Source organism: Petaurus breviceps, unplaced genomic scaffold (genome assembly GCF_028583685.1).
Source record: "Petaurus breviceps papuanus isolate PSGF00001 unplaced genomic scaffold, PetGlider_PUasm1.0 183, whole genome shotgun sequence".
Taxonomy (NCBI): domain Eukaryota; kingdom Metazoa; phylum Chordata; class Mammalia; order Diprotodontia; family Petauridae; genus Petaurus; species Petaurus breviceps.
The window spans coordinates 8,437,027-8,456,864 of NW_027185791.1; the positions used below are offsets into that span (position 1 = coordinate 8,437,027).

A 19,838-nucleotide genomic window follows, 5' to 3' on the forward strand; every position below is an offset into this window, starting at 1 on the left:
AATCAGCAAAATATATTAGTGGTAGCCATAAAGCAACCATATTCAAAACAAAGCAAAATGGTAGGAGACAATTGTTAATGAAATAGTAAAGTATACTTCATTCCTTGATCCAGTGCAGAGAATGAATCACTGATTTCACTGAACTGAAGTACTATAAATCTAATCTGCTTACCCCAGGACCACTACAGGATTATTGATTCCAAAAGCTAATACACAATCCTTTGTATACAGTTTTGCCCTGTCTAGTTTTTAAAGTCTCCATATCCCATGGGACACTATACCCAGAGACCTCAAAGAAATGTTGATATTCAGTCTAAATTGTCCCCAAATGTTAAAAGCCACTTCATGGGATACGATCTATGCTTCTCTATCTGTTTCAGTCTCTCAACTTAAAAGTAAGAAGTGACACTAAATTCACTATGAGAATTAAATAACTACTGGGGGGCTTATGTTATCTAAACCTGCTGATAAGAATATGCACTTTCCCACAGTTCCCTGTGATTCTTATTAAATAAAGAGCCTCTGTTTCAACAAATCCTCTCTTCAAATCTCTTAACTAAGGAAGACTTGAGGAAATAAATTGTTTTTTTTTTTAAGTTTACAATATCAGCTCTACTGGAATTTACTCATTTTCTAAAAAGTTTTCTTTCCTTATATACATCATTAAATGGAAGAAATTCTCCAGTGGGGGTTGCTAGATGGCACAATGAATAGAGCACTGGCCTGAAGTCAGGAGGACCTGGGTTCAAATTCGGCCTCAGACACTTAACACAAAAAAATTAGCCTTGTGATCTTGGGCAAGTCACTTAACCCCAACTGCCCTCCAAAAAGGAAAAAAAAATTCTCCAGTAGAATACTATAGAGACTCTATATTTAGGCTTGTATTGCTTAATATGCTTATCATGGTTCACTGCATATGTACCATGTTTATCAAATGTACATATGAAAAAAAGCTAGGACGCAAAACTAACACACTGGATGACAGAATACAGACAGATCTTAGGCTATAGGCATGGAGCTAAGTCTAATAAAATTAAATTTAACAGGCAAAATGTAAAGACTTGCATTTGGATTTTTAAAACTGCCTTCACAAATATAAGTTTGGGAAGGGACATGCTCGTTCATGACATGTAAACACAAATTGATGTGGTCTTCCAAGAAGTAAAAGAGGCAGGTAATGTCCTCAGCCCTCTATCCTGAAATGACCATATAGGGAGGGCTATGCTCACTCTTCCAGGTATCACATTTTAGGAGAATCTTTCACCACAGAGGCCAGAGGAAATCAAGCAAGACGATTGAAGAACTCAAGATAATATAATATGTTATGATGACCTGAAGTATTGATATTTGGCTATTTTCTTTTTTTTTCTTTTTAAAAGCAATTGGGGTTAAGTAAGTTGCTCAAGGTTACACGGCCAGTTATTTCTGGGTGGGTGCTAAGTATCTGAGCCCGGATTCAATCCCAGGTTATCCCGACTCTGGGGCCAGTGCTCTTACTCACTGAGCCACCTGGCCGCCTCAAAAGGATCTTTGGCTATTTTCAAGAGCTATTTGTTGGGAGGAGGGGAAGCAAAATGGATTTGTCTTTTTTATACCTGGGAGAGGGAGGAATTGTTAAAATGGATGTATGTAGCACCAATGCAATATTCATAGTGCCAATGGTCACTATAAATATGCCTGCATAGTGCTCAATAGCAAAATTTAACAGACTCTGCATATAGAAGATAGAAGCAAAACACTTATTCAGACATCAGAAGACTGAATCCCCAAACCAGTAAACCAATTCTATCATAGTAGCAAAGAAGTTAATAAGCCATAATAGCACAGAAAGCCACAGCATCCTTTAGCCTTCCCACAAACCAACATTTACACACAGGCCTCACTGTCTCCCTCGGATATGTCTTCTCTTCCCTCCAGTCTAGCTGCTTTCACTCCTAGCTTCCTGTGGGCTCTGCTCTGCCCTTCAGAAAACTCGCCCCACCACAGGCTCCATGTGATTACATTCAGCCTACTGGGGGCAGGGCATATCTTCAAATTACCATTACAGTGTGGAAGCAGAAGGGAGATTAATTCATGCTTAATGAAAGGAATAACTTCTTAATAAGTAAAGAAGGTAGGTCATAGTGGGATGAACTGCCTTGGGACATAGTGAGTTCCCTCACAAGCAGACTTTAAGTAAAGGGTAAATGACCATTTTTTCAAGATATGAAGGAGGGAATTCTTATTTAGGTTAGACTAAATGGTCTCCAAGGTCCTGTTCAATGATGATATCTTGGGATTCTGTAAACAGAGACATAAACAGCACAAGGCAAATAAGTTTGGCCCAAAGAAGCCTGCATTTTTGGGGTGGGGAAAGGACAGTTGGATTATCCAAGGTGACTATTCATAAGAACTTGATCCAGATGTGGTGTAGTTTGAGTTAACTAGGCCTTCCACAATGTTCATGAATATCTGACACTAGCACAGTCTTTTGCTTCTGTGTGTGTATGTGTGTATTATTACATATATAATTTTTAAATGAATAAATGCAAAGAAAAGTAGAAACGCAATTAAAAGTAGGGTACAAAAGAATCAATTCAAGGGCTAGAACAGAGAAAAGTATCTTTCAAGCGGTATCCTCAAATGGATAAAAAAAGAAAGTCATCGGTTTTTTTAAGTGGCGATAATTCCCCATTTGATAAATGGTCAAAGAATGTGAACAGGCAGTTTTCAGATGAAGAAATCAAAGTTAAAATCCACGTGTCTCTCAACTGTCCCTAGAATAAAATATGAATGCTTTAGTCTAACATTTAAAGTCCTCAACATTTTTCTAGACTTATTTGATATTCTTTCTCTTCATATACTCTACTTTCTAGCCAGGTTAGTACAATCCTTCACCAAATTCCACTTGCCATCTCCAATCTCTGTCCTTTTACATAATTGTTCCATGTGCCTAGAATCCACTCCCTCCTCACTTTGACCTATTAGGATCCTCATCTTCTCTTGAAGGTTTAGCTTAGATATCACCTTCTCTACGAAACCTTTTCTGATTCCTCCCCTAAAGGTTAGTGCCTTCATCACTTCCACTTAGAGAACAGTGATGGCATTACTTTTCTATCTGTATTCCTAGTAGTTTACATACATTCCATACTTGTAATTAATTCTTCATTCATTCATCTCCATTTTGCAGGTAAGGAAATTCAGAGATGTTAAAAGCATTTTATCTATTGTCATAAGTGTCGGAGATATTTCAAACACAGGTTTCCTAAGTGCAGTGTTTTTCCATTACACCATGATGCTTCTCATACCTCCTACTCAAAATTTCTCACTCCTATATTCAAAACAGATGGGACTATCTCACAAAATGATGTAAAGCAATAGCTCAAGTTGTGCTAATATTCCTTGGCTTTATTTACATTTCTCGTCCTTCCTGATGTCCTCATGTTGGCATAAAAGTTCTTTCACTGGGTTAAGAAATAGTACCAATAATATCTTCAAATACTTTTGATTACTTTTTTGTCAACAAGAACATGAAAACAAGATTGACCTAGAAGAATCTACATACACTTTAAGTAGTTTATCAAACAATCTATGAAACATGAAGAATACTTTTGGAGGTATAACTGACAGTTGAAATCCACAAACCTTATATTCAATTTTTCCTCCCACAAAAATTATCACCATTGTATCTGACAAAGTGATACACCTGAGTTTCACTTCCTTTTACTTTCTTTTCCCACTTCGATTGAGGTCTAAGGAGGTTTGCTGTTCCTGTTAATAGGACACATCATACCGTCCTACACAGATCACAATGTAGATGGAGATAAGCCTGTGTTTTGAAAGGCAATACTGGCAGACTATAAACTCTGAAAGTACCATGAACTTGAATTTAGAGAGGTTTTTTAAACTGAAAGATGGCTACCGGGTACTGAATTTTTTTGATCATAGCAACTGTTGAAATCACATATTGAAATATGGGAAGCATTGATGGAATAAAAGACCATTAACAGTGACCCACAGAATCTCAGTCAGAGTTGAAGCACCTCAGAGGCCATCTATTCCAAACCACTCCTAAACAAGAGCCCCTTCTACCTGTTGGGAAAGACCTAATATATCTTTTTTGTGTGAAAACCTTCAGTGAGGCAGAACTCACCACTTTCTGACAGCTTTAACAGTTAACTACTAAACAGGCATCAGTTAAGGGAGCAGCTTCCTCAGGCTCCAGGTTAATCTCTTGTCATAGACCTTTGACGACTTCAGGACATCAACAATATCTCTCCCCTCCCACCCAAGTTTTCTCTTCTCCAGGATAAACATCTCCAGTTTTTCATTAGCCATTCAGCTAAGCCATAAGAATCCTTATTAAGGAAATAGACTCCAATCCTCTCACCAACCTGGTTGCCCTCCTCTCTGGCTCTCCAGTTTATCAAAGTCCCTCTTAAAAGCAGATGTCAGAATGGAATACAATACTCCAGACAAGAGTCGTCTAGGGCAGAATGTAGGAGGACTTTGATTTCTTTAGTCCTGGGCACTATGTCTTAATATGGCTTAATGATCAAAGCCTCTTTTTCCCCCCTTTTTTTAGTTGTCATATCACACTGTAGACAGTCCATTAAATCTGACAGAACTTTCTCCGACTTGTTGTCTGGCCACACCCCTCCCCATCTGTACTTGTGAGTTTTAATTTTTTGAACTGTCAACTTTTTTATGGCCTCATCTTGAGACTTTGTCAACTGCTTAGCTAAAATGTAGGTATTCTAGTAGAATGGTATTGGGGATGCTTTCTGTGCCTAACCAGCTTATAAAGAGATCAGACCCACTTTAACTGGAAAACCAAATATTCATGGAGAAGAATTAAAAGTAAGAAGTGTAAGTAGTATGTATATCGTGCTTAAGATTTTACCTAGTATAGCTTTATCATCTAAATGACTCCTATTAGTTCAAAGTCATGCCCAGCACAAACTCAGTTTGACCCAAAATACGATTCTAGTAAAACTTTTAAACAACCTAGTGGGAAGTTCAGCCAACACAACAGGTCTGGATTTCATAAGGTAAATTGTAAGTTGACCGAGAAGGGAGCTGTGAATGTCATAGCAGCTACTCATTTGATGTGTTTGCTTTTTCCATGTCACTGATCTTTCATGATGACCACAAAGATCTATCTAAGTACATTCCTTTGACTCCCTTACAATTTACTTGACATCAGAATGTCAGTCATTCTCCCATTCATATCTATAAGTACAGAGCCACACTTTCAATCCTGCTGGTTCTTCTTGGTTCCGTTCCATTATATAAGTCGGGGAGTTGAAAGATGTATTGTTCCCAAAGTGGTCTGATACAGAACAAAGTTTGATAACTGTCCCCCTGACCTGAGTTCTGAAACTGGGCAACTAACCTGTAGACCTGCCCCATTTGGAGTTTTAATAGACTGCGGTCAGACTCTATCATGGCTGGAAAGTTCTGTCGGTTCAGAGTAACAGAACTGCAGGCCCCATTCTGGTCTGGGATTCCTGCCATGACATCCTCTGTATGTCTCAGACAGGACTAGAAGCTGGAACTGAGAGCCCACTCTATTCTTGGGGTTAGAACTACTCAGCTGCTATTTGCTTTTTAAACTTTCTCCTATGCTTAGCCCACAGCTATAAAGTCAGTAACCACTCTTCACCCTGGAATGCCATGCCCAGAAGCAGGTCTCCTCTTCAGTCCTCCAGGATTTGTGGTCTGGAAGTGGGTGGTGGGTGACAGAGCTGCTGTTGGGACCTGCTCCTGTACCATGTCGACACTGAGGCCCCTCTATGCTGGAGCTGGGACCTCTTCTTGACCTTTTCCACAGTTTCAATGTTCTATGGAGCATGTTCCTGGCCAGACCCTAGTCCCCAGCATCTGTAGATCTCTGTATATCGGGGCAGCCAGGTAGCACAGCAAGTAAGAGCACCGGCTCCAGTGTTGAGAAGACCTGGAGATCGAATCCCAGGCTCAGACACTTAGCACCCACCCAGAAACACCTGGCCGTGTAACCTTGAGCAAGTTACTTAACCCCAATTGCTTAGGGGTGGCCAGGTGGGTCAGCGAGTAAGAGTACCCGCTCCAGTGTTGGGACGACCTGGAGATCGAATCCCGGGCTCAGACACTCAGCACCACACCCAGAAATAACTGGCCGTGTAACCTTGAACAAGTTACTTAACCCCAATTGCTTAAAAAAAAAAAAAAAAGATCTCTGTATATTTCTCTATGCTGGCCTGGGATGGAAAAATGATTCAGTGTGATTTTTTTTTCGTGGATTTCCTGATCAAGATTCGGTGTGGTATGTTTTCTAGACCTGTTCAGGGGTGTTTAGCAAAAGGAGGGCTCGCTGTAGTTCTTCCTGCTATTCTGCCTTCCCTACACATATTTGACTGAAATTCATATTTTGCATTTAAAAATTCAAATACAGATTTTTTAAAATGACAAATATTCAACTAGCCAGAATTATTTAAAAACACATAGATTTTAGTTCCTGTCCCACCTCCAACATTAACCACTGAGACTCTCTTAATAGTTATTAGATGTAAATTTAATTACTAGCTATTTGCAGTTAAATGAAAAGTAGTTTAACATCAACAGATCACATCTAAGGCAGCAGAGTCCCCAAAACCCAAGTTTCTGAAGCTTACTGAAGATACCCTCCTAGTCACCAAAGTGTCTGTAATTTACACCTGAGCTTGTGGGTTCAAGGCCCCAGCACACAATCTGGGGTACTGGGTACCAAACATTTAAGAACTTAATAACAGGAAACAGAATTTGCATATTGGGAATGACAATTGCAATGATGTTATAAGTTTTGCCAAGATAACATTGTGGATGAAGCCAGAAGGCTAGGGATGTAGGAGTTCTCGATCTACCCAGTGTTCCATAGGGGATTTAAACTACATGTAGCTCAAAGTCAATACCACTATAATATCCTATACTTATCTACACAACACTAAGCACCTGATTACTATGTGAAAGGCCCCGAGTCAAGCACCGGGGAAGGGAAGACAGAAGGAAGACAAAAATCTCTATTCGTGTGGAGCTTGAATTCGGATGCTCTAGGTGGTATGTGACTCAGGTTCAGGATTAGAATGAAATGAAATGAAATGAAATACTCCTAAAGCATCCAGCATTGAAGAAAACGAAGCTTATTTAATAACACAGGAAGGGTACCAAGAAAAGTTAAAGCAGTGGCTTAGCCGGACATAGTTACCGTGACTCTTAATTTGCCTTCACATGACGGCATTACCGCTAGGAGACCCTCATTCCTCCTACGCTGGGCTTTTGTACTTAGGTGGCTAGGAAGCCTCAGTGGTTCAAGTCTTAGTGCAGAGCTCAGCAGTCATCAGACCATATCATTGCCTTCTAGAGAAAAACTAAAGTGATCTACACAGCTGGGATGTTAGCAGATGTTCCCACCACAGACAGAACTGTCATCTCCTCAGTCCCACAGCAGTTATACAACTGCATCATGAAGATATAAGAATCCGCAGCATAAAATAGCAATATAAAAATACGTAGTAAAACACTGTCATGGAAGGGTACAGTTCTTTGAAGGTTTTGGGAAATTTTAGTAAACTTTAGAGTAGAAATCTTTTTTTTTCTTAGTAAAAAGAAATTTCACTAAATATTATTGTGTCTTGAAGAATTACTTCATGTTCCCAAAAGTATCAAGAACTCTTATACTTGATAAGAAAGTAGTATTCCTTCCTTTCTCACTGGCATGGTTTTCAGGTTCATCTATGCAAGGTTTCTTTGACCTGAGGGCCAATTCCTCAATGCCAATGGGGGACATTGTATTACCTGAAGTACTAAGGGCTCTTTTACCCACCACCTGAGTCAATCCTATGTAGTTTGGGTAAAAAACATTTATAATATGAATTTCTTTTCCACTGATGTAATCAGTATAATCAGGTAAAATTAGAGTGAGATGAATATTAAAAGCAGCTTCAAAGGGAGAATGTCACAAATTGTGTGTGGACAAGGCAGGACACACAATCTGACCACTTTTCTCCTGCCTTTACTCACTGTCTTCCTGAGCCAATGAGTACCCCCAACGACTAGAGACCCCCAGGACTCCAGGCTGGAGACAAGTCCTGATTTGTCCCTACCTTCTGTGATTCTGCAGCACAGATGGCTGGAAAGGGAGACATGGTGAGCCTCAAATCAGATGAAAGGCTTAGGTCCAGAGCAAGATTAGCAGCAATTTTAAAAAATTTATGGTTCCCATGACCTCTATTTACTGGCTGAATTAAGAATCAGCTAGCAAACACATGCACATATGCACACACACACATTGTACTGTTAAATACACACACACAGTCTAAATGATCCGATGCTGGAAAGAGCACTTGGCTTGGAAAACCTGGGTTCATATCTAGGCTTGCTATTACTTGCCATGTGATCTTGTGTTTATTCGCGTCCAGATTTGCTGTTGTTTTTGCTTTCCTTTGTACCCTAGTACTTAGAGCTTGATATCATGCCCAGAACAGTGATGTCTGACTTTTTTTTTTATAGGGTAGAGCTTCTTAACCTGGGGAGTGTAAACTCAAAAAAAATTGGCAACTTCTAAAATGTAATTAATTTCCTTTGTGCATTTAAAAACATTTTTTTCTAAGAAGAGGTCCATAGGCTGCACCAGTTTGCCAAATGGGGTCCATGACATACGAAAAGCTAAGAGCCCCGGCTACACAGAGAAGCTCCTGAGGTGAGACTGTCCTCATAAAACACGTAGGATCAGAGGGGATATTTCGGAAAGCTCAGGCAAATATCTGGACTCAAACACCAGGTGTGATATTAAAACTATGAAATTATCCCCATTTTATAAATCAGAGTATTCTCCTCTCCTGTTTAGGAAAAGCTTTATACTAAAAAGGAGATAAGCTTCACAGGTATGCATGCTTAATTGGGAGACTCCCTGTCTATATCCAACCACAGTAATTTCTTCCAGGAAAGGCGGTCACTTATTGCCATAAAAAGGAGGGAGCCAAACGGCCAGATATGTGTGCATCGCGACCATCACTGTTTACTCACTTGGGTCAGAAGACACACTTGAGACCACTTCCTTCTAAAGCTCATATCACAATGAGTCACTAAGACCTAACTTCTGAGTTCAGGTAAAAGGAATCCTTCAGCTAACGCACTATTCTTGAATATGGGCACAGTGACACGTAATCTCACTTCTGAAGAACGATGAGCTAAATACCTGTCATTTCAGAGGAAGCTTTCTGATTTTTTTTTTAGTAGCGAGACAGGTTTGGGACCTACTTGTTTATTTAATGAATGGATTGCACACTGAGCATCAGGGTCCTGTGTGTGCAGGGACCTGTTCTGGGATACACAGGGAGGGGAAGATGGAGAAGGATGGATGACTCTTCATTGTGAGCCCTCATGGGAGCTCCCAAACTAGCTGGGGAAAGACAGGGGCATGTATAATAACTGCAACGGCAAAGAGAATGGGATAAAGATCGCAGGAAGGGCACAGACATGAGGAGCTTTCTGATTTTTTAAAGAAAGAAAAAATGTTTTTCCATGCCTCCCAACTGAGTACTGTCCAATGTTCTAAGCTGGGTCCACTTCTCTCTCTTTCAGCAATTTTATCAATTCTCCTAATTTTTAAATTATCTCTATGCAGATGAGGCCCAAATTTTTATAGCCAACCTCTGTCTCTCACCTGAGTTTCAGTCTCATAACAATTAATTGCCTATTTAGACATTTCCAATTGGATGTCCGGGGACATTTTAAACTGACCATGTCTAAAAACCGAGCCCATTATCTTTGTGCCAAACTCTTTTTCTCTTGCTATTTCTGTTAAAGTAATATCCCTCCAGTTTCCCTGGTTCATAATAAGCATTACCCCCAACTCCCTGCTCTCTATTACTCCACATAGCTAATCACTTGCCAAATCTTGCTATTGTTACCGCCATAACCTCTTGTATCTGAGCATTTCATTCTATTCACAATGTTACCACATTAGTTTAGGTCCACCTCATGTCTCAATTATTGCAACATCCCCTAAATGGTCTCCTTGAATAATCCCACAGGAATTTAGCTATGCTTGTCTGTGTGACTTACTAGCTGTGTCACCCTGGGCAAGTCATTTTACCCTGTTTGCCTCAGTTTCCCCATCTATAAAATAAACTGGAGAAAGAAATGGCAAAAGACTCCAGTATCTATGCCCAAAGAGCTATAAAAATGTGCATACCCGTTGAACCAGCAATATTGCTTCTAGGGCTGTATTCTAAAGAGACAATAAAAATGGGAAAAGGATCCACATATACAAAAAATATTTATAGCAGCTCTCTTTGTGGTGGCCAAAACCTGGAAACTGGGGGGATGCCCCTCAATTGGGGAATGGCTGAACAAGTTGTCATATATCAATGTAATGGAATACTATTGTGCTATAGAAATTATGAATAGGAAGACTTCAGAAAATCCTGGAAAGACTTATGTGAACTGATGCTGAGTGAGCAGAACCAGGAGAACACTGTTCACAGAAACAGCTAGAGTGTTTGATGACTAATTTTGACAGACTTACCCCTTCTCAGCAAGTCCTAAAACAATTCCAGAGGACACATGATGGAAAACGCCATCCACATCCAGAGAAAGAACAATGGAGTTGGAATGCAGAGTGAAGCCGACTATTTTGGTTTTGTTTTGTTCATTATAATTCTTCTATGCAACATGACTAATGTGAACATGTGTTTAATAGGAATGTATGTGGAGACCCACATCATATTGCATGCTGTCTCAGTGGGGGGGGGGGGGGGGAGAAAAATGGAAATTTATAGAAATGAATGTTGAAAACATAAATTTTAAAAAACACTAAAAAAACTCCAAATGGGGTCATAAGAGTTAGAGATGCCTGATAACAACTGAACAACAACAGTTCTGTTACATATACTTGTGCCATTGATTTTTTGACACCAAGAATAAGACTTTTTATTTGTCCCTATTAAAATCTCTTGTTTTAAGATTTGGCCCAACACTGTAGGCAATCCAGTTCTTTATATGGAGCCTAAATGATGCGGGGTGTTTGGTTACCTATTCCTTCCATCTTTATGCCATCTAAAAATTCGATGAGCATATAGTGGTGTGCTGACAAATGTTTAACAACCTGGTTAAAAAAATGTACACATAACACATTTGAAGTTTAATCTGCATCATTAACATTTTCTCCATGACTTTCTTAAGTCTAGACAATCGACAAAACAAGAAATCAAGCCTTGATTTATAGCATTTGCCACTTTACAAGGAGTAAATGCTGACACTGAAGGTTTAAGCTGACTCTAGTACACTTGGGTGGGAATGCCATCTATGCCTTCATCTAAGACACGTATGATTTGGCCCATGGCCAGGAACAGATCCCTGGGTAGCTCCACTAGATGCCTCCCTTCAACGTAACATCAAATCATTAATGGCTACTTTTTAGCCACCTAAACAGTCACTGAATCATAACTAAATCCCCCTAGCTAGTTATCTAGACAATATCTTTCCATCTTCAAGGAAAGTATTACTCCATCATAATTTTTTTTTTTACTGAAATCAAGGTAAACTATACCTACAATATTCCCTTGACCTACTAATAACACTGTAAAAATGAGAACTTAGGTGAGTTTGGTTTGACTTACTTTAGGTGAAGCTAAATTTGCTTCCTGGTAATCATTGCTTCCTTTTCTAGATATGGATAAATTATTTCTTTAATAATATATTCTAAATTTTGCCAAGAATTGAAGTCTAGTTAGTAGACATATAGTTTAAGAGCTATACTAATTTTTGGGAAATCAGGACAAGGCATGTCCTTTTCCAATTCTATAGATCCTGCCCCAGTGTCCACTGTCTTCCAAAGATTCAATCATATCTCATGTAACTTTCTTTTGTCCCTTAACTTTTTAAAATACAATGTCCCCAAAGGTAAAGGAACAATCCACTAACCAAACCATAATTGTATCAGGTTCTTTAACAACTTCCCTAGTTGGATGACTAAATGGATACGATAGCTCTTTTTTATGATTCTATACACAAAAGACCCTCTACAAAACCCAAGTACTATTTTTATTAAAAGCTGGCACAATTCATATATCGTTAGCTAGAGAACAAGGCTTTCCTCATGGAATCAGATGCTTTTGCAGCTGGGAACCATCTCACTTGTATTCTATGTACCTTATTTCACCCTTATTGCACTTCTTTCAGGGACTTAAATAAAAATAAAAGTCAGGCTAAATGAACATATGGCAGAGGTTACTGCTCTTCTGTATGCTGTATTATACAATACAAATGTCACCCTCTTCAGATGGGCCTCAGGTTCACCTTCTCTCAAAGTCTATCACACCACTAGCATGGGTAGAGTTTCATTTTCGGATAGGCCGAGAGAGTCTTTTTCATTATGTCCATCAAGGGAAATTATAGCAAACAGAACCTTACTGGAAATCTAGTCTCTTATTTTAATTCATCTCAAGATTTAACTTTAAATCTTTGGTATATTAAAAATACCTATTTCTACATTTGCTTCTAGGTGATTAATCCAGTGAATGTTGTTAAATTCCTAAGGCCTATTACCTCCTCCTGGTGCCAGTAGATGATCAGCTTTGGTTCTCAACCCAGACAGTTCTTTGATCACTAGTTAATCCATTTAGAACAGCTTTGTATTATGTACAAAATCTCACAGGGAAAAAGAAAGACAAAACTCATTTCAACTTCAATATGCTTTAGTATAAATGTGTTTTCCTTCTGACCTTCAGGACTCCATTTGGAGGACATATAAATCTCCAAATAGCAGAGAAATTTGGTGAAGGGAGGAGAGAAGAAGAGACAGACATTTCAGAACTAGCACATTACCCAGTAACTGTGGAGCCAGTGTGAAAATTAAAAACAAAATTCTCAGCTTTTGAAAGCACAATAACATATAGCCCAGTGCAACTAGATTGATGGCAGCCTTCCTACTTACTGGTTATCTTAAGTAAACATAGGTTTCATCTTCTTTAGAAGCACGTATATTTTGTTTTTTCTCTCTTAGCCAATCTGTTTCTTACATAGTAAACCTAGCCAGAGTAATTTAGATTGACTCACTGAATTTAACACAGGAAGAGGCTTGAAATTTTACCTCTTCTATCACTCTGCCAATGTGAGATAGAAATTTCTCATATTCTTAATCCTCGAAGAAGGAAATCCTATAACTCATTCTAGCAATCCAACAACCTACTATACAGACATTCTTCTTAAGATCTAATTTAAATGAATTATCAAGTATGGAGAGCCTAATATGTGCCAGGTGCTAGAGATACAAGTACAACTCAATGTTGAAGTGGATAGAGTTCTGGACCTGGAATCGGGAAGACCTGAGTTCAAAACTCAACATCAGACACTTACTCTGGGCAAGTCACTTAACTACTTCAGTTTCCTCACCAGTAAAATAGGGATAATAATGGCACTTAACTCACAGGGGTTGTTGTGAGGATCAAATGAGATAATATTTGTAAAGTACTTGCAAACCTTGAAGTTTTATATAAATAATAGCTATTATTATTGCAAAGAGTGAAACAATTCCTATTTGCAATAAGTTTACATGTGCTTTGCTTTAAGTCATTTTCTTTTTATTTTGTACCATGTAAAGACGTTTGTTGTTGTTCAATCGTGTTCAACTCTTTGTGACCCTGTGGGCCACAGCACACTGGGTCTTTCTCTATAAGCGTGCCCCAAGTTCATGTTCATTGTTTCCATCTCATCCTCTGCCATCTCCTTTTCCTCTTGCTTCCAATCTTTCCCAGCATCAGGGACTTTTTCAATGAGTTCCCATCATCTCATTTTTGTGACCAAAGTATTTAAGCTTCACTTTCAGTATTTAATCTAGTGAATAGCCTGAACTGATTTCTTTATTGATTGATTTGATCTCCTGCTGTCCAAGGGATTCTCACAAGTCTTCTCTAACATCATAATTGGAAAGGATGGATTCTCTGGTGCTCTGCTTTCCTTAGAGTCCAACTCTCACAGTCATACATTGTACTGGAAAAATCATAGCTTTGATTATATATAACTTTTTTGGCAAGGTGATGTCTCTGTGTTTTAGTATGCTGGGCAGATTTTGTCAAAGCTTTTCTTCCAAGGAGCATCTTTTAATTTCATGGCTGCAGTCACTATCTGCCCACAGGGATCTCTGAGCCAAAGCATACAAAATTTGACACTAGTTCCATTTCTTCCCCAACTATTTTCCAGGGAGTGATGGGACCAATTGCCAAGATCTTTGTAGTGGTTTTTTTTTTTATGTTAAGCTTCAAGCTAGCTTTTATACTTTGCTCTTTCACCCTCATCAAGAGGCTTAATTCTTCTCACTTTCTGCTATCAGAGTAGTATCAATCTACTTATCTGAGACTTGACATTTCTCCTGGCAATCTTAATTCAGGCTTTTGATTAATCCAGCCCGGTATTTTGCATGATGTACTCTGAATAAAAGTTAAATATAAAAGGTGACAATAAACAACATTTTTTCAGTCTTAAACCAATCAGTAGTTCCTATTCAGCTCTGATTGTTAAGATGGTAAGCTGATTAGTAAACAGTCAGTCAATAAACATTTATTGTATACCTACTATTAAGGTAAAAGACAGTTCTCCAGGAACTCCAGGATTTGAACTCCAGGAGTTCAAAATCTAACGAGAGAGAAAACTGGAAACTATATATAGACAAGACACATAGAAAATCACCTGGAAATAATCAAGCTACAAAAGACACTTAGGACTCTTATATGATTTTATTCATGTTTCTTATTGGAGACATTCCACTGGACTTTCTCCCTGAGTCAGTTTCAGCAATTCTTGTCCAGTGGAATAATACTTGGAGTCAAGGAAGACCTGAATTAAATTCCTGTCTTGGATGCTCATTAGCTATGGGACCTTGGGTAAGTCACTTAACCTATCTGAGTCTCAGTTTCCTCATATGGAAAATGGGGTTGATAATAACCTTAGAGTTCCAGAGTTGTTGTGTGGATCAAAGGAAAAAAATTATGTAAAGAGTTTTGCAAATGTTAAACTTATTTAACTTATCATATAAATGCTAGCTAGTGTTATGATAATTTTACAAAGTTATCCATACCATTTTGGGATTGGTTTTATTAATAGAAAGGTCTTTCTTACACAGTCTTCTGCACTAAGAATTTTGGGACACAATGTATAATTTCTACCTACTGGTCCGAGGTTCTGCCCTTAGCAAGTTACAAAGAATGCCTAATCTCTCTTCCACAACAGGCTTTCAAGTAAGTGATCTAGACCCTCTTAATCTCCTTTACAAGCAAAACAGCATTAGCACCCTCCACCCTTCCTTCCCCCACCAAAGGACTGGGGGCCAGACTTGATCAGAACAGGGCAGAGTACAGTGACACAACTGGTTTTCCTCACTGGGAGTAGCTAAAACAGCAACAGAGCCTTTGGCAGCTACCCTGGGGCAGAGGCTGACTCACCCAGAGTCCACTAAAACCCCTCCTTTGTTTTCAAAGTACTGATAATCTAATCACTTCTCCCTAATCTTGAATTCATGCAACTGATTGTAATACTTAACATTTACAATAATAATTTATGTAGTTCTTAGTATGTGCAAAGCACTTTACACTATCTCTTTAGATTCTCTAGAGAACCTCTCCAGAGGTGGTTGTAATTTTAATTCCCATTTTACAGATGAGGAAACTGAGACAAAAAGTGATTTGCCCAGGATCTTGCAGCTAGTAAGTATCTGAGGATGGATTTGAACTCAGGTGTTCCTGACTCCCAGGACTAGTGCTCTATCCACTTAGCTGCCTATTAAATGTCATTTTTCTTCCACTAGGTTGAGTATGTTAAGACTACTGGAGATTCCAATTCGATTTTTTGATAACTATCCCTTCAAGGACAGCTTGCAGATGCAGTAAATAAGAGTCCTGGGCCAGGAGTCAGGAGGCCTGACTTCAAATTCAAGCCTCAGACACTTTCTAGATGTGTAACCCTGGACAAGTCACTTAACCCTGTTTCCTTCAGCTTTCTCATCTGTAAAATGAGCCAGAGAAAGACATAGCAAAGCACCCCGGTATGAAAACCCCAAACTGGGATTACAAAGAGTTGGACATGACTGAACAACATCTTTTCCATGTCATCCTTAAACTTGGTAAGCATGACATCAATGCCTTCCATGTTAGTCAATGATGAGAATGTTAATCAATACAGAATAAAGGGTGGGGTGTTTGGTAGTCCAGTAAACAGCATACCCCACCACCCTATTTTGGAAGTTCTGTTGTTCAACTAGTTTCAGATCTACTTAAATATGCTACCATCAGGTGCACATTGCCTCATCTCCTCTACAATGACAACATGAGAGATTCTATCAAAGGCCTTTGGCATTGCCCTCCTCTACCTGCTCTTATTTCTAACAAGACCGCTTTTCTAGGAGACCCTACCCATATCACCCTTGGTAATTTTCTAGAATACTATTCATCTGGACACTCCTCCCATCCTGCAAATCAATTTCCCCACTTTGCTGATAAAAATGGAAGCATTAAGAAGTTCATGAAATTAGAAATCGGTTAAGATCTACTCTATTTAGCAGGGGAGCATGAAAAACCTTCTTATGCTGTAGACTATATCTCCCTAAAAATGGCTTAATGAGGCAGTGTATTTGTACCTAAAATTTTCCACTGGGATTTATCTTTTCATTACTTCAAGAAAAAGCAAACAGAAAAATTTCATCTTATTATATTTTTATAATAAAAACTATTTAAAAATTAATCTCAATTCTTAAGGATGAAACTTTCTAAAAGGAGGTGCCGTTTTCTTTTTCAGATAAAGTATAGTAATAGCTAGCAATTATATAAGTTTTTCAAATTTGGAAAGCACTTTACATACATTAACTCATTTGATCCACACAACAACCAGGTGAGGGGAAAATCTGAGAGATTTCAGGGTTTCACAACTTCACTAGTTAAGTGTCTGAGGCAAAATTTGAACTCAGGTTTTCCTGGCTCCAGTCTGGTGCTCTCTGCCATTTCAAATGACAAAAACATCAAGCAAGTCTTTTATGACAACAAACTTTATTCATGTATAACTAACATACTGAAGAGCAGCCTACAAAACAGTAAGATTTATATATCTAAAGGATTTTTCCTCCCTAAGAAACAAAAACTGGACCAGTAAGTTTCCTACTTGGAACCTTTCTTCCAATTTCAGTCAACAGAGAATAGCTCCCTAGTTTAAAATAAAATCAGGCCCCTGTTAATAGCTTCTATTCCAGCTTTTCCAATGTCACCGGCAGTGCCTACAATGTATGCCTCAGTAATTTAGATCGAGAAAGTTCTGCCCAACATCTTGCACATAGTATAATGAATATCTGTTGTATCAACTAGGAAGTGTCCTTGAGGTGACTAACACTAGTTCAAGGTGCTTTGGGGGGGACTGGTTTTGCAATTCCACAACATAGGCAAACTCTCAACAGACTAAATGAAGTTGAGGACAAGGGGGAAAAGATTTAAACAAAGATCCTTTTCACACTAAACAGATTTGAATAGAGGGATCCATGGGTAAAAGTCGCTTTAAAAGGTGGTTCTTGCACACCTGCTTCTCTTTTTTGAGAATTCCTATGCATATCAGACAATTGACAAATTATTTTCCAATTACCAGTGATTAGCATAAATGAGATTTCATAGGACAAAGGAGACACATAGGAAATCTCATTAATGAAATTAATTTAATTTCATTAATATGGAAAATAGTCCCCAATAGCTAATAAAAGCTTTTATTCCATATAAAATCATCAAGGCTAAAATTTATGCTAATTAAATAAAATGTTGTTGAAAATTTTGTTCATTTCATTTCTTGAAAATATGCATAGTTAATGAGATTTCCTCTGTGGCCAGACTTTAGGGACACCCTATACATTAAAATCTCAAAAAAAAAAAGGGCAGAAAGTTACAATAGTGGGTGTGTATATGGGTGGGAGAGTAAGTTAACATTGTGAAAAATTTAATCACACAACATTAGCAAGAACTTTGCTGACTCAATTAACTCCAACAGATCTAGAAGACAGTAACAAATGTTTGCAGGTGTTTAGTAAGTGTGATAATTATTTGCAGGTGTTTAATAAGTGTGATAATTATTTCTCTCTCAAAGATGGTTGAATCAATATATTTTCACTGAAGAAAGTATTTAACCAAAAATCCTGGGGGGAATTTTTTTTAAAATACAGTTATCAAAGGGGGATGGGGAATGCTGTTGTTTTAAGCAGCACTTCAAACAAGTTGAACTTGGGCATTTTAAAATATAGGTATAGAAGATGACACAGAATAATGGGGGGACAACCTCTAAGCAAGAAAAACCTGGCTTCAAATGCTGCCTCTGACAGACTTGTGGTTTGCCTGTTAACTTAGGTGACTAAGACTACAAGGTGCAGAGGTGTCCACTTGCCTGGGTGAGAGTTTCTTAGGTCAATGAAATCACGTGCTCATTCAGTCCCTATGCTAAAGTCCAAGGAGACCTTATATTTGACCTCTCACTTGTGAAGCATCAAGATACTGTGAAAAGATATCTGAATTCTATGTCATCTCTTTACGTTACAGTTTCCCCATCTTTCAAATGAAAGGCTGGACTAATTGAGAGCTCTCTTAGCTTTTCAATTCTATGGTACTGCCTCCAGTCTTACCTCAACATACTGTCTGGATAAAATCAATATTTAAGAGACATCATTACAAAAGGTCATTTACTCATATATAACTAATGATAAACGTGGCTACCCTCTTTTCATCACAGTAACACTGAGAATCAATTTGATAAAGCCTTATATATGTATGAAGCAAAAGGCATATAGAGGAATTCAGCACAGCTGTGTGAACACCTGATTAAGGTCTGATGAACTTAGTAGCAGAAACGTCTTGCATGGACATTTGAAAACGACTAGATAATCAATCTTAATACGGAAGTTTTGTTTCTACTCCTAGGACTCCAGTAAACGTTCTATTTCCTGCTTGTGTGATGTTTGGTCTTGTCACTGAAAGCTCATTTTGACCTGATATTATTTACAGAATCATAGAATTTAGAGCTAAAATGAGAGGAAGCGTGTATGTCCAAAACACATTCAACATTAATTTTTTTTAATCCACAGGCAGACTTGTAACTGAACCTAGTCCGACTCCTTATCTTCCCTGTGTACGCTGTGTAAGAGGCTAGGAATGCACGTTTAACAGGGGTTGACTACCCAGCTTTCACACACTAGTGCCTACACCGGAGCTCTACTCTAGATGGTCCAAAACGGCAGCTACGCCTCCCTGCTCGTCTTCACTACACAATTATTGCCATCATTTGATCAGCAATGAAGAAAGTGGGAGTGGACTACCTGGCCGTGAACATGCGGCTGGAGGGAGAGTGACACCAGAAACGGTTTCTTGGAGAAAGCAGAAGAAAACTAGGCAGAAGGGAGGGAAAGAGTGTCGGTGGGCTAAAAGGGGTCCCTGAAACGGGGGGGGGGGGGGGGGGCGCTGACTTCATTGCTCTTAAAAGTGAGATGCAGAACCAAACGCCTGACAACTTTAGCACGAACTCATCAGCCTGGAACTTTCCAAAAGGCGCACAGAAAAGCAGCCGAGGGAGGAGGGCAGAGAAGGAAAAGCCCCGGGCAAGGGGTCCGGGAGGGGAGCCCGGCTCCTTGGCTTCAGCCCCCCTGGCTGGGGCAGGGACGGAGACAGGCTCGAGCACTTACTTACTCAGACTGAGGGGCAGCGGCAGCGGCACCACGCGATGCACTCAGGCTCCTCACGGTAGCAGCCAAGCAGAGGTTCCGAGCGAACGATCCGGAGGCTCCCTTGGCCCAGATGAGCTGCGGCGCGGGCCGGAATGGGGCGGGGAAG

The 19,838-nt window shown here is 39.1% G+C and overlaps 1 protein-coding gene across 2 annotated transcripts in view; it reads right to left on the reverse strand.

The window, feature by feature from the left end:
- Window positions 1-19,836, reverse strand: part of TNFAIP8 (TNF alpha induced protein 8) — a 127,073-nt gene extending 107,237 nt beyond the window's left edge. The window contains exon 1 of one of the 2 annotated variants that reach the window (XM_069087840.1): window positions 19,695-19,836. In XM_069087840.1, coding sequence (XP_068943941.1) covers window position 19,695 — 1 coding nt within the window. In that variant the 5' untranslated portion in view covers window positions 19,696-19,836. Of the gene's footprint in view, window positions 1-19,690 lie in introns of both variants that reach the window. The other variant, XM_069087841.1, reaches the window with a different exon arrangement.
- Between the last annotated feature and the right edge of the window lie 2 nt (window positions 19,837-19,838).